The sequence below is a fragment of the Anguilla rostrata genome, chromosome 3, assembly GCF_018555375.3.
Source record: "Anguilla rostrata isolate EN2019 chromosome 3, ASM1855537v3, whole genome shotgun sequence".
Taxonomy (NCBI): Eukaryota; Metazoa; Chordata; class Actinopteri; order Anguilliformes; family Anguillidae; genus Anguilla; species Anguilla rostrata.
The window spans coordinates 13156225-13168329 of NC_057935.1; the positions used below are offsets into that span (position 1 = coordinate 13156225).

Genomic DNA, 12105 nt, shown 5'->3' on the forward strand with positions numbered 1-12105 from the left:
CTTGTCGGTCGATACTGTTACCATTATTTGATATAATTTTTGTGTCATCTGGCTGTATCCAAACTCCTACACAGTCGATGGCGGTAAAGTACCTTCACATATTTATTACCATATAGGTACAGTGGACAAAGAAGAAGCTTTGGCTTTGCGCATTCTGTACGCAGTGTGTGACGTCATCCGGTAACAGAGCGAGAACCAGGGGTGTGACTCGGGACGCTCTACGTCTTCTCTGATTTCTCCTTGTTCAATTTGCTATTAATGATCTATCCTCGCTTGCACCGCATGCGTAATTCACAGTAATAAAAATAATAGGGGTGCTGGAGAATTTGGGCAGGATTAGTTCACCTGGTAGCAAGCCGAGTCATTTTATTTCTTTTGTTTTGCAATTACGGCAGCTGGCTGTTTAGTTATCTTTTTGCCTACCATTAGTAGTCTAAGCTTGTAGCTAACACAGACATCAGACATGGACGAAAAGGCGTTCACGAAGGAACTAGATCAGTGGATCGAGCAACTGAACGAGTGCAAGCAGCTTTCGGAGAACCAAGTCAAGACGCTGTGTGAAAAGGTAGTGATCTCTGTCCGTTTAAACGGGTTACCTATTTACTCCCTTAATTCCAAATGAATAAAGTCAGGAAGTGGTTTCATAGGCTTCATTTGTTAGCAAGCTAACGCAACATACCGGTTAGCCAGCTAGCTCGTCAGCTAAGAAGAAGATGGCGGACTGAATTGCCATTGGTTACCGCCGGAATGCGTACAATAATCATTGGTTTTGATGAACATGGATTCCGATAATCTTTCTGTTGAAAGTAAAAAAAAAAAAAAACTATAACTCACATTATTTAGCAGCCAGTCTGTATTTGAATTAAAAGACATTTCGCAGTTTGTTTTGTTTTAAATATTATTGAAGGGCCATGGGTTGCAGTTGTACATCTATGTAGTTAGCTGGCCACGTTAGCTAGTTAGCAATAAGCTAATTAACTCGTTCACAAGTTTGTCTAGTAACTAACGTTGGTTAGTATGTTACCGACATCATGTGTTGAATTATCCATTGCAGCTGGCAATGTTAATCTAAACGAACCGGCATTAGCTAGCTAACTAACTTGGTTAGTAAAATAGCCGACTAACTCAGTAGCTACCCAGTTATCGAGTACTGTATCTAGCTGCCTCGTAATGTTAGTTAACTGTGGTAAGGATTGGTGTTTGCCAATTAGTTTAGATTTAAACTTTAGAAAAGAAAAAAAAACTCCTAGCTAACTTAGTTTTAGTTGGTATTATCAACAATGAATTCCTAAAATGGCGCCGTTAAATAGGTGAACCAACAACAAACCAGATGAACATTAATTTGACTAAATATTTCGTTAAGTTAATGTTAAGGTTGTGGACTTTCTTGCTGAAACGAAAAGCTGTCACGTTAACTTATTCATTTTCTTTCATTTTTCATTCTTCTTTTCATTAATTTTTCAAGAGATAGCTAGGTCTACCCAGGTTAAAAAAAAAAAAAAAAGCGTAATAAATTGCGCGTTGTTTGGTTGCCAACTTTCATTTGGCTGTTTTGGCTTAACACGCGTTATTGATATGAATAACTAGGTAAATGTACAAATGACACGTGAGTTTTCCTCACTAGTCAAGAGTTATCAATATGTGCATAAATTAGCGCTAGACACGGTTTTTTTTGCCGGTTAGCTATACATCCAGCCATGTGTAAACAACCGCTGCTTTTCACGTAATCTAACGTTGGCAAGATGGCTAAAATAACAGTAGCTAAAGAAAATAATTATTCATTCGTTGTGTAATTAGACATTACAGTAACATTACCGCATATAAACTAAGGATTAGACTGTTATAGATCAAAGTCTTACGGTATCATTGGAAATTACCGTTTGGTTTTGCGCAAATGCTATATGGTAAATGGTAAATTGACTGCATGTATATAGCGCTTTTATCCAAAGCGCTTTACAGTTGATGCCTCTCATTCACCCATTCACACACACACACAAACGGTGAAAGACTGCCATGCAAGGTACCAATCAGCTCGTTGGGAGAAATTAGGGGTTAGGTGTCTTGCTCAGGGACACTTCGACACGCCAAGGGCGGGGGAACGAACCGGCAACCCTCCGACTGCCAGAACAACCGCTCTTACCGTCTGAGCTATGTCGCCCCTATATGGTCAATGCATACAGGTTTCAATAGGATGCACAGGATATTTTTCGCCGTTTCGGAGTTACTTGCCTTGTATAATGTAACTGAAGCTAGATATACCAGATTCTATGCATCTCAGAACATGGTAGTTGCTGATTAGGGCAAGCACGAAAGCAAAAACCGATATTGAAGAGCATAGCATTCCTCTTAACAGATTCCTGAGGTTTCAAAAGCCAAGCAATTCATGGATTAGCCTATATGTGATTTACTGCAAAATAGTTGCTCTAAAAAGTTGATCAAGAGAAGGTAGACTACTCTGTTTGTAAGGAATACTCCTATTGTGAGCTAACCATCATGGTCATACAGTCCCTTCCAATAGAAAAAAATAAAATTTGCAGTAATCAAATTTGTTATTCTTTGTGCATGTAACATTAGCCGAAGTTCCTGTTATGCTCATTCATTCTCTTTACCCTGCAGGCTAAGGAAATCTTAACAAAGGAGTCTAACGTGCAGGACGTGCGATGTCCAGTCACAGTGTGTGGCGATGTCCATGGACAGTTTCACGACCTGATGGAGCTCTTCAGAATAGGCGGGAAATCCCCGGACACCAATTACCTGTTCATGGGCGACTACGTGGACAGGGGCTACTACTCAGTGGAAACAGTCACACTGCTTGTATCTCTTAAGGTAACCTTTAGAATAGGGGTTAGCAATTCGGGTCCTGGAGAGCAACAGGGTCCATTGTTTTTGTTGTTACTCAGAATTCTATGGATCAATTGAAGCAGTTTGCTATAGTTGACAACCCTCACTTGGTTTCCTTGGTCTGAATTGGTTGCTGATAAAAAAGGAACTCATGTTGCACGCATCTAACTTGAGTTAAAGCCTCCAAAGGCTAAAGATACACTATGATTTCTTTCACGTCACAAAGTGAAAAGAATTTTACTTCTAAATACCAAAAAGGTTACAGGGCCATAATTTGTTTAGCCAGAGAGAGGGCATAAATTCACTATTGGAAACATCATATAATTTTCCTTCAGAGTACTGATCAGATGAGCTATATCTAAAAACCCAATTGCACAATTCAACTCTGGACTTTATGTATACCTGAGATGTATGTTTTTCAGTATGCGTTTGCAATGTTGTTCCACCAGATATTTGTTCAATATGAAAGAGAATACACTCTGGTTAATTTGTGACAACAAACTATGAGTATGACATCTTATGAAGTCATGCATTTGCATTTTATTCAACCACCTTGTGGTCTTATGATGTGATTTGGGACTAGTTTCTGAGATGACAGGGTTTTTCACTGATGGATATACAAGGCTCTTTCATTATGTTCCATTTCTACAGTGATACACCTTATCCTGGTAAAGCACTGGCGTGTGTGTGATGCAGCCCTTGTCTTCCAGGTTAGGTACCGTGAACGCATCACAATTCTACGAGGGAACCACGAAAGCAGGCAGATCACACAGGTGTATGGTTTCTATGACGAGTGCTTGAGGAAATACGGGAACGCCAATGTTTGGAAATACTTCACAGACCTCTTTGATTATCTTCCCCTCACTGCACTGGTAGATGGGCAGGTATGGCATCAAATTTGCTTTGTACAGAATTTATTGTACGAGTAGTTGTAATCATAATCTGGTTTATGTACTAATCTCTTTCGTACATTACTTTACCGTCTTAAACCATGAATGAACAAGATTTGTTTTTTTTCCTCTGCCCTCTGTCAGATATTTTGTCTTCATGGAGGCTTGTCCCCATCAATAGACACGTTGGATCACATCCGAGCCCTTGACCGCTTACAAGAAGTTCCACATGAGGTACACACACATCTACCACGTTCATGAGAAGTGTGCCTTGCCCAGGCACATAACATGCTACATTTCACACATGATGTCAAACGTTGCACTCACAGCAAATGGCACCTTGTGCAATCTTTGAAAGTGTGTGTGGCATGCCGTGTATGTAGTGTGTTACTCGTCCATTATCTGTGCTGCTGCAACTTGTATTATTTGTGAAGGCTGTACTGTTGAGTGTATTGTATGTGTTGAGAGAATGTGGCTTAGTAAAGCAATCATTACAAATATGCAATCAAACCTAATCACTAATACTGATCTCGCTCCAGGGGCCCATGTGTGACTTGCTGTGGTCAGACCCAGATGACCGCGGGGGCTGGGGTATTTCCCCCAGAGGAGCCGGCTACACCTTTGGACAGGATATCTCAGAAACCTTCAATCATGCCAACGGCTTGACGCTGGTCTCCAGAGCTCATCAACTAGTGATGGAGGTGAACAGTTTGGGCCAAATGCTGCCTAGACAGAGGAGGCCATCCGTGGATGTGCAGTACCGTCTTGGCAGTGCAGCAGAGCTGTCCTTACCTGTGGATATCTGTCCTTGACGTTTTCAGGGCATTAAACACGTTTGAGCGTGTCCCAACTGAATATGAATAGGAAGGATATCCTTATAATGACCAATCAAAGATCAAAATTGCTGACCTGGATTTGAATGGATTTATAATAAGTGGGGAAAAATGGACAAAAATTTTCAAGTATTTGTTTTTCTGAAACTGGGCAGCAAATGGCAGTTCACGTAGGGATATACCTGTTTCCATTTTTAGCTAGCTATGTTTCTGGTGGGATGTGGCAATGTAATTCATATTCAGAGAAAATGACTATTTATTACTGCTCTTTTAAGGTATCAGTGATTAACAGTGTTTACTCTTAAATTTGACTGATCATAGATCTATGTTTACAGGGGTACAACTGGTGCCATGATCGCAACGTGGTAACGATTTTCAGTGCACCTAATTACTGCTATCGCTGTGGCAACCAGGCAGCTATCATGGAACTTGATGACACTCTTAAATACTCCTTGTAAGTATTTCAAACCCACTTCACTTTAAGCTTTTCCAGACCAAATTGTTGTGCCTTTCTTGTTATATTAACAATGGAACATTCAGCTGTTCTGCCATGATTTAGGGTGGTACAGTGCAGTGGATAGCACTGGTGCCTCACAGCAAGAACGGTTTAAATCCTGGCCTGGGCTTTTGTGGAGTTTGCATATTCTCCCTGTGTGCCCAGCATGGGATTCCTGTGGGTAATCCAGTTTCCTCCCACAGTCAAAATACATGCAGGCTAGGCTAACTGGAGAGCGAAACTTCCTCGTAGGTATAAGTGTGTGCCCTGTGATGGATTGGCGACTTATCCAGGGTGTATTCCTGCCTCTCACACAATGCATGGCTGGATCCAGCCTCCCGTGACCATGGCCAGGAATAAGCACAGCTTATTCACAGCTTAAACCATTTTATACCATATTAGAATCCCAGCTGATTTTAGCTGGAATTTTCAGCTTTAAATCACCATGTTCCACCCATTATCTAACATGGTGATTTAAAGCTGAAAATCAGCTGTAATTCTTAGCAGAGGAGTTATTATATACTGGCCGCGCTGTTTCTTTATTACTTATCAGAGCCATTAAAGACTTGACCCAAGATGACCTAGTTATTCGAGTTAGTTCTTGAGATTAGTCTCCTGCAATACAATTAGTTCTATCAAGCTGTGGTTTGTATCATCTTATAGGTCGATGGATAAATTGCTGGGCTCCAAATGGAACCCCATCTACAATTCACTTCTGTTCAATTTAGAGTTATTTCTATAGTGGTTTTTGCAGTGACACTGTCACAAAGGAGTTTCAAAATTAGGAACTGACCATTGATTTGTCAGCAAAGCAAGTCATTGCAATTTTAGCTGGCTTGCATCATGAGTACATCAACCCGGTCAGGCTCATAGTACTGCAAGGTTATGGGCCTGACAACTAAGGCTAGAGCCAGGCAATCACTGCTGGCACTATGTTTTCAGTGTGTATCAGAGAAAGGATGCCATGCCATTAACTGCTCTCTTTGTCCAGCCTACAATTTGATCCTGCACCCCGTAGAGGAGAACCCCACGTGACCCGACGCACCCCAGACTACTTCCTGTAAACACCCCTGGTCTCCTGCGCATTTGAACAGCACTGCAGTTTATTAATATACATCCATTAATATAAAGTCATCTAAAAAACAGAGAGAGATGGGCAACCATACAAACTTGTGTATTCAAACAATTATTTAAGCTTTCAAAAAAAAAAAAAAAAAAAAGATCTTTACAAGGACCAAATGGTGTGCCATATTCAAAATGAATCACAAACATACTTTGTTCAAAAAGACTCCATGCATGACCTACAGTGTTTTTCTTTTTTTTAATCTGCAGGTCTTCAGGTTCTTTCAGTAAACACTTTGTATCAAAGTTATGAGATAATGATACAAACTCAAAGTGACACTTGGGACCTAATGATTAAAAATAATTCCACATAACTTTGGTTTTACTCACTATGACAGTAGATCGAAGGTAGCAGTAAACAAACAATGGCCTCGGAAAAACTGCAATATTTATTTTCAGGGAATTTCCTTCCATTTCTGTCTGTGCTTTTTTATTTTATCACATGGTTCACATTTACCCTTTATGTTTATGGAGCAAGATATCCAGTCATTTTTATAACACCAGTAGAAAGTAACTTTGAATTCTTTCCACAGTTAAGTGCTGTAGAATGTATCCAACTCAGATTCATGCAGAAGCCACGCAATAAATTGGCATTGTGGAAGTGGTAGCAGTAACATTGTAAATGGTACACGTCTCCTGAAGACTCGCTAAATAAAGATGGACGTTGCTCATTCAAAATTTTGTCTTTTTATTCACAATTTGTACAGCACATTAACCTCAGTGTGCACGCTTAACTTAATGCAATGCTGAAGATGATGAAAATGTACTCGATTGTCATTTCCGTTGTTTATATACGTTGTACACTCTAACCTTACTTGTTGGAAACTTAATTCCATAAATACTTTAACATATTTAATAAAATGAGTTGTTACTTTGTTTACAATGAGGAGAACGCTATTTTGTAAAATAGAAGTAACATGAAATATTCTGTACTACATTTTATATCAAGTGCAATATCAGCAGAGATACAAATTCAAGTGTAAAGTTTAACTAGGCCAAGGTTAAATTATAATTTAATATTATGTATTGTAAAACTTTAAAAATTTAAAATTTGTATTGCAAGATGGATTGCTTTGTATGCATAACACGTCTGTTAATTAAATTTAAAAAACAAATTAACAGCAAGAACGACGGAAACATAGCTAGCTACTCATATTCGCGCTACTATGTAGGGGAGTTTTTCATAAGATTGACCTACGGCTATGTAGAGCTGGCTGTTTGAGGTTGAAGGCAATGACTTCTATTTTGGCTGGGAAACGGTTCAACTGGACAGCACAGAAATCCTGCAGGCTCAAGATACTATTTCATTGTGTTAGACTTCTTAAAATTCACAAAATAATATTTCTAACCTTGTTTGAAAGTTTAATTTACCTAACACAAACAGACAATTATTGGAAAGATTTAACATGATGTAGGTGTAAAGCTGTGTAAATCAGATCTATTATTGTAACGTTAATTGTGACATTACCTGGTTAACTTGAATTTCGTTATCCTATAAATTAGAAGTAGGAAACGAACACATTTCCGAAGAGCCTTTAACAATGCTCCCTACTCGCAACAGAATTAAAAATAGTAAATGTCAGATGGCTGAAACGTACCCCTGAAACGTTTGTGTATCAATATCGTCGTGGAATATCCTAGATCTCTCCTGTTTGGATGCCAATGGATGGCTCACGAGTGTCCTTACTATTGCCTGAAATAAAATATATAAAGTTTAGATTACTAAGTTTAGTACCCTAGCGTTTGACAATTATAAAAATATTTTAATATTAGCGCTATAAAATTAGTAGTATCATAATGAGCTGCTTATAATGAACAATGTGGCGTGTATCCATAGGTATTTATATTGGCCTACTATGCAAGGAGTCACAGCAGTTACTTGGCAAAAACAACGAAAGAATTTCCACGTCCTTTTACACCGACTGGTCTCACAAAGCTTTGTAATTACTTTCTAAACAATAATATATTAATTGTAAGTATATCGTAATTGTGTGATGACGGTTTGTGGTTTGCTATACTTTCCCATATCTTGTAGATGTATCTGTTGAGTTTAACTGTGCACTTTTTATTTGGGGTAATGTTAGCAAGCTAGCAACATGGCTGGCTAACATACATAGCTACTACTAGCTACCTAAGTGTGGTTGCTAGGACATATTAATGGCAAGACTAGGCTACTATGTACTGTCAACCGAGAAAATACTCTGTATGTTTCAGCCACTTCATATATAGGCCAGTGATTTTATCTAGATCTAGACAGCTCGTTTCTTTGTGCATCTAACAGTCTGAAGTAAGTACTCGAGGCCATAGCTAGGTAGCCGTTTTGACACTAGCGAACAATAGCCGAATGTTCTGGTTAACTTGTCGTCAGTGTGTCGTATCATTTTCTTTATTATGAGATCTTGTATGTGCTTTCCAAACTATGTAAATATACTCGTATAGCACGGTTTGATTGGTAGCTGGCTAGCCTGGGTTTGTTGTAAAGTAGCTGATAAAATGTCCCTTTTATCTCTTAAGCTAAAATTCTCGCTAGATGCCGACCATTAAACTGCAGAGCTCTGATGGAGAGATATTTGAAGTGGATGTTGAAATCGCAAAGCAATCGGTGACCATTAAGACCATGTTGGAAGGTAAGTTCAATGCACGTGAAAACACACAGCTATGCTTTGGGCTTTTAAAACAGAACTCGCGTAGATGAAGCATGGTGAATTAATCCTCATTCCTTCAAACCTTACGCTGATATCAACCTGCAATATACAAAAACTGAATTGACACAACACTGTCTTGTCATACTATTGGCCGAATATTTAGGTGTTTAGTTTTTTGATGGGGTGTGAATATGGAACGTAATGTATTTGTAGGAAACAAGGCCGACTCATTAACTCCAGCGCTCGCAATGAACGCTATCACTGACAGTTGTATTCCATGAATGTAATTGCTATTTTGGTACAGATTTGGGGATGGATGATGAAGGGGATGATGACCCTGTTCCTCTTCCAAATGTCAATGCAGCCATATTAAAAAAGGTAAACAGTCCAGATAACATAGGCTACCTTAAAGTGTAATATGTTTTTTTCTGCACACAGACATACCATCTCCAGACATACCAATGAATATTCAGTAATGCTTTTAAATGTGCCGGTGCATTTAGAATGGAACCCAAACTCTTTCTTGCTTATTTTGCTTTTCTACGTTCTTGAATTTAAACTACCAGATCTCATTCTGCCCACTGTAGATATTAATGTGGATGCTTGGCTTGTAGCTGTCAGCAGTGGTCCCACAGGGGATAGTCGCTGTCACCTACGAATAGAGCAGGTACAGAGAATGAATGAAAACTGGGAGCAAACAAAAAAGCCCAAGGACAGGCATTCCTCCTGAATGGCTCAGTCACCCTGGCTTCAAACAGCTGGGTACCACAGACAGTGCTGGCACAGGTTGAGCCCTGTAGATTAAACCCTGGTTGCCCCAGTGCGGGTCACTATTGCTATGATCAAAGTGGTTAATTTACTAACCCTTCCTGTAGGTGATACAGTGGTGCACTCACCACAAAGACGATCCCCCGCCCCCTGAGGATGATGAGAACAAAGAGAAGAGGACAGACGACATTCCAGTGTGGGACCAGGAGTTTCTCAAAGTGGACCAGGGGACCCTGTTCGAGCTGATTCTGGTGGGTTTGGACCGCTGCACTGTGGTTGAAACAGGCTCGCGTTGTAGCTTTTCAGTTTGAGTTAACTGCAGATTTTTTTTCTGAACCCTCAAAGAGTTCGAAAGAATTTTATGACCACTTATTTTCTTATTTAAATTAAATTTCAGGCTGCAAACTACTTGGACATTAAGGGATTGTTGGATGTGACATGCAAGACGGTGGCGAATATGATTAAAGGAAAAACCCCAGAGGAAATAAGGAAGACATTCAACATCAAAAATGACTTCACAGAGGAAGAGGAAGCCCAGGTGAATTATTATTATTATTATTTTAATTGGTGACCAAAATGCATGGCTGTGGTCACAGACAATGCGTTGAAAACAGACAGATGTGAACATGGATGACGTGCGTTATCTCGTTTTTCCTCCTGTCCAGGTGCGTAAGGAGAACCAGTGGTGTGAGGAGAAATGAGTTCCGCAAAGCCGCACTGACACACTGCAGCACTCGCACGCTGTGGCACTGACACCCTGCAGCACTGACTCACTTCAGCACTGACACTGTAAGCCTTGTTCCAAATGTTGAGTGCACTACACTCTCCCTACTGGTTAATATTACTTGGAGAACTCGAATGGCACTGCTTTGCACTCCCAGCATGGCCATTGTCATTGCTTGTTTGCTGCAAGTAATTGTCATATAGTTTATCTAGTTTAGAGGTTTCAGTTTTCTCCAGTTTAGAAATAAAAATGTGTACTTTTGCTCTGAGCCATGAGGACCCTTCTGTTCTAAGCTGCTTTTTTTGTACCATTGTACCAGAGGCTCTTTTGACTTAGTATTTTATTGAAATACGTTCAGCTTTTTTTATTTTATTTGACTTTGCAGATTAAATCTACGTTTTATAAGTACATCTGAAAATTGATGCAACCTTTTTGCAATGAAGGAATTTGTGCAAATGTTGATGATTAAGAAAATGTAACATGAAGAACTGGCATAAATGTGTTTTGTGTCATATGGATTTGTATGGACTTTACCTTTTAGAAGATAATATATGGTCTCAAAGCTGGAGTTTAATGTTCAGCGGCAGAAAACTTTCAGTTGTGTTGAGCTGTGAAAGTGAACTATTAAATGACTAAAATAAACGTGGAGTGATCGCAGAAATTGGTGTATTTCTGGATTTAAGAAATGTTTTTTAATGAGTTAAACATGATCTCAAAGTGCTGTGCAGGAGGGGGGTGGGGGTCTGCATGTGAACTACAAACACTGTGTTACAGTTAGATACTTGTCTTCATATTATGTGTATACCCTGTGTCCACAGTGTCAAATGTTTTTTGATGGTTTTCACTGAAATTAAAGTCAGGATAGGGCCATTTTAGATCCAGCATGACAACAGGAGGATTTAGAAGGTGAGTTTGGACACTACATAACTGTCAGTGTGGATAAAAGGTACGTTTGAGCAATGAATGCCAGGTGAATCAGCCTCAAAAGACTGCAAGCTTACTTGCAGGCTTGTTGCTGGGTTTATTCATTTATAAGAGGCATTGCATCTCGTGATCAAATCAAAGTTTGTGAATCTGTCCATTCTAACTGAATTCCACTTTTAAATTGAGGTTTTCAACTAGTGCACTAGTACTTCAGTCATTCGGTACTGCGCGCAGTAGAATCGAAGGCTCGCAGCTCTTCCTAGTTCCGTTTAAGCAAGCCTGCTAGACCTGTAACCGAACCGCACTAAACAGCTCCCTCAAGTGGCAGTCCTTATATTTGCATGAAATTAATTGTTATATAGGCTAAATGGGGGATTGAAGATGGGTTAAGAGGGACCTGTGATGATATTTGGTTAAATTTCATTAAGAGAGATTTTGAATGTGTGAAGTATTCTGCTAATGGTTGGCTATTGCCTAATCAGTGATGTTCCGTTTTAGTATTCCCATTTCTTGTCTGCAATTGGATTTCGAAGAAGATTTTTCTTCTAGCCAAATAAATACATTCAAAAGCATACTGAATCTTGATTGTAAAATTGGTTAGTCAGTGCAATGTCTTATTGACTCGTACATTTATATTCGTTTGCCAAATAGGATTTCATTTTTGTTGCATTTTGACAAAATGTTGGGTAGCCTGCTGGAAAAGAACGGGGTTACCATCGTGTTACCACGATGGTATGTTTTCTACTGAAAATTCATAGACTACTTATAACAGATACATGAAACAAACAATAGGCGTACAATGCACAATCTCTCAAAACAAGAAAAAAGAATCATTGGCATGAAGTGATCTCAAAAATTCACT

At 39.3% G+C, this 12105-nt stretch overlaps 2 protein-coding genes across 3 annotated transcripts; both read left to right on the plus strand.

Annotated features, from left to right (window-relative positions):
* The first annotated feature begins 177 nt into the window (after positions 1 to 177).
* On the plus strand, positions 178 to 6860 carry LOC135250235 (serine/threonine-protein phosphatase 2A catalytic subunit alpha isoform-like). The gene is made up of 7 exons (XM_064326322.1): positions 178 to 565; positions 2617 to 2826; positions 3552 to 3725; positions 3876 to 3965; positions 4271 to 4432; positions 4900 to 5018; positions 6052 to 6860. The coding sequence occupies exons 1-7, from the start codon at positions 464 to 466 to the stop codon at positions 6122 to 6124; spliced, it is 930 nt and encodes a 309-aa protein (XP_064182392.1). The 5' UTR covers positions 178 to 463; the 3' UTR covers positions 6125 to 6860.
* Positions 6861 to 8000: 1140 nt separating this feature from the next.
* LOC135250238 (S-phase kinase-associated protein 1) lies at positions 8001 to 10980 on the plus strand. 2 transcript variants are annotated; one of them, XM_064326329.1, is made up of 6 exons: positions 8001 to 8154; positions 8697 to 8809; positions 9132 to 9205; positions 9703 to 9846; positions 9993 to 10133; positions 10261 to 10980. In XM_064326329.1, the coding sequence occupies exons 2-6, from the start codon at positions 8713 to 8715 to the stop codon at positions 10294 to 10296; spliced, it is 492 nt and encodes a 163-aa protein (XP_064182399.1). In that variant the 5' UTR covers positions 8001 to 8154; positions 8697 to 8712; the 3' UTR covers positions 10297 to 10980. The 2 variants fall into 2 exon arrangements, with proteins under 2 accessions (XP_064182399.1, XP_064182400.1); XM_064326330.1 differs by having other exon boundaries at positions 8034 to 8122.
* Positions 10981 to 12105: the final 1125 nt, after the last annotated feature.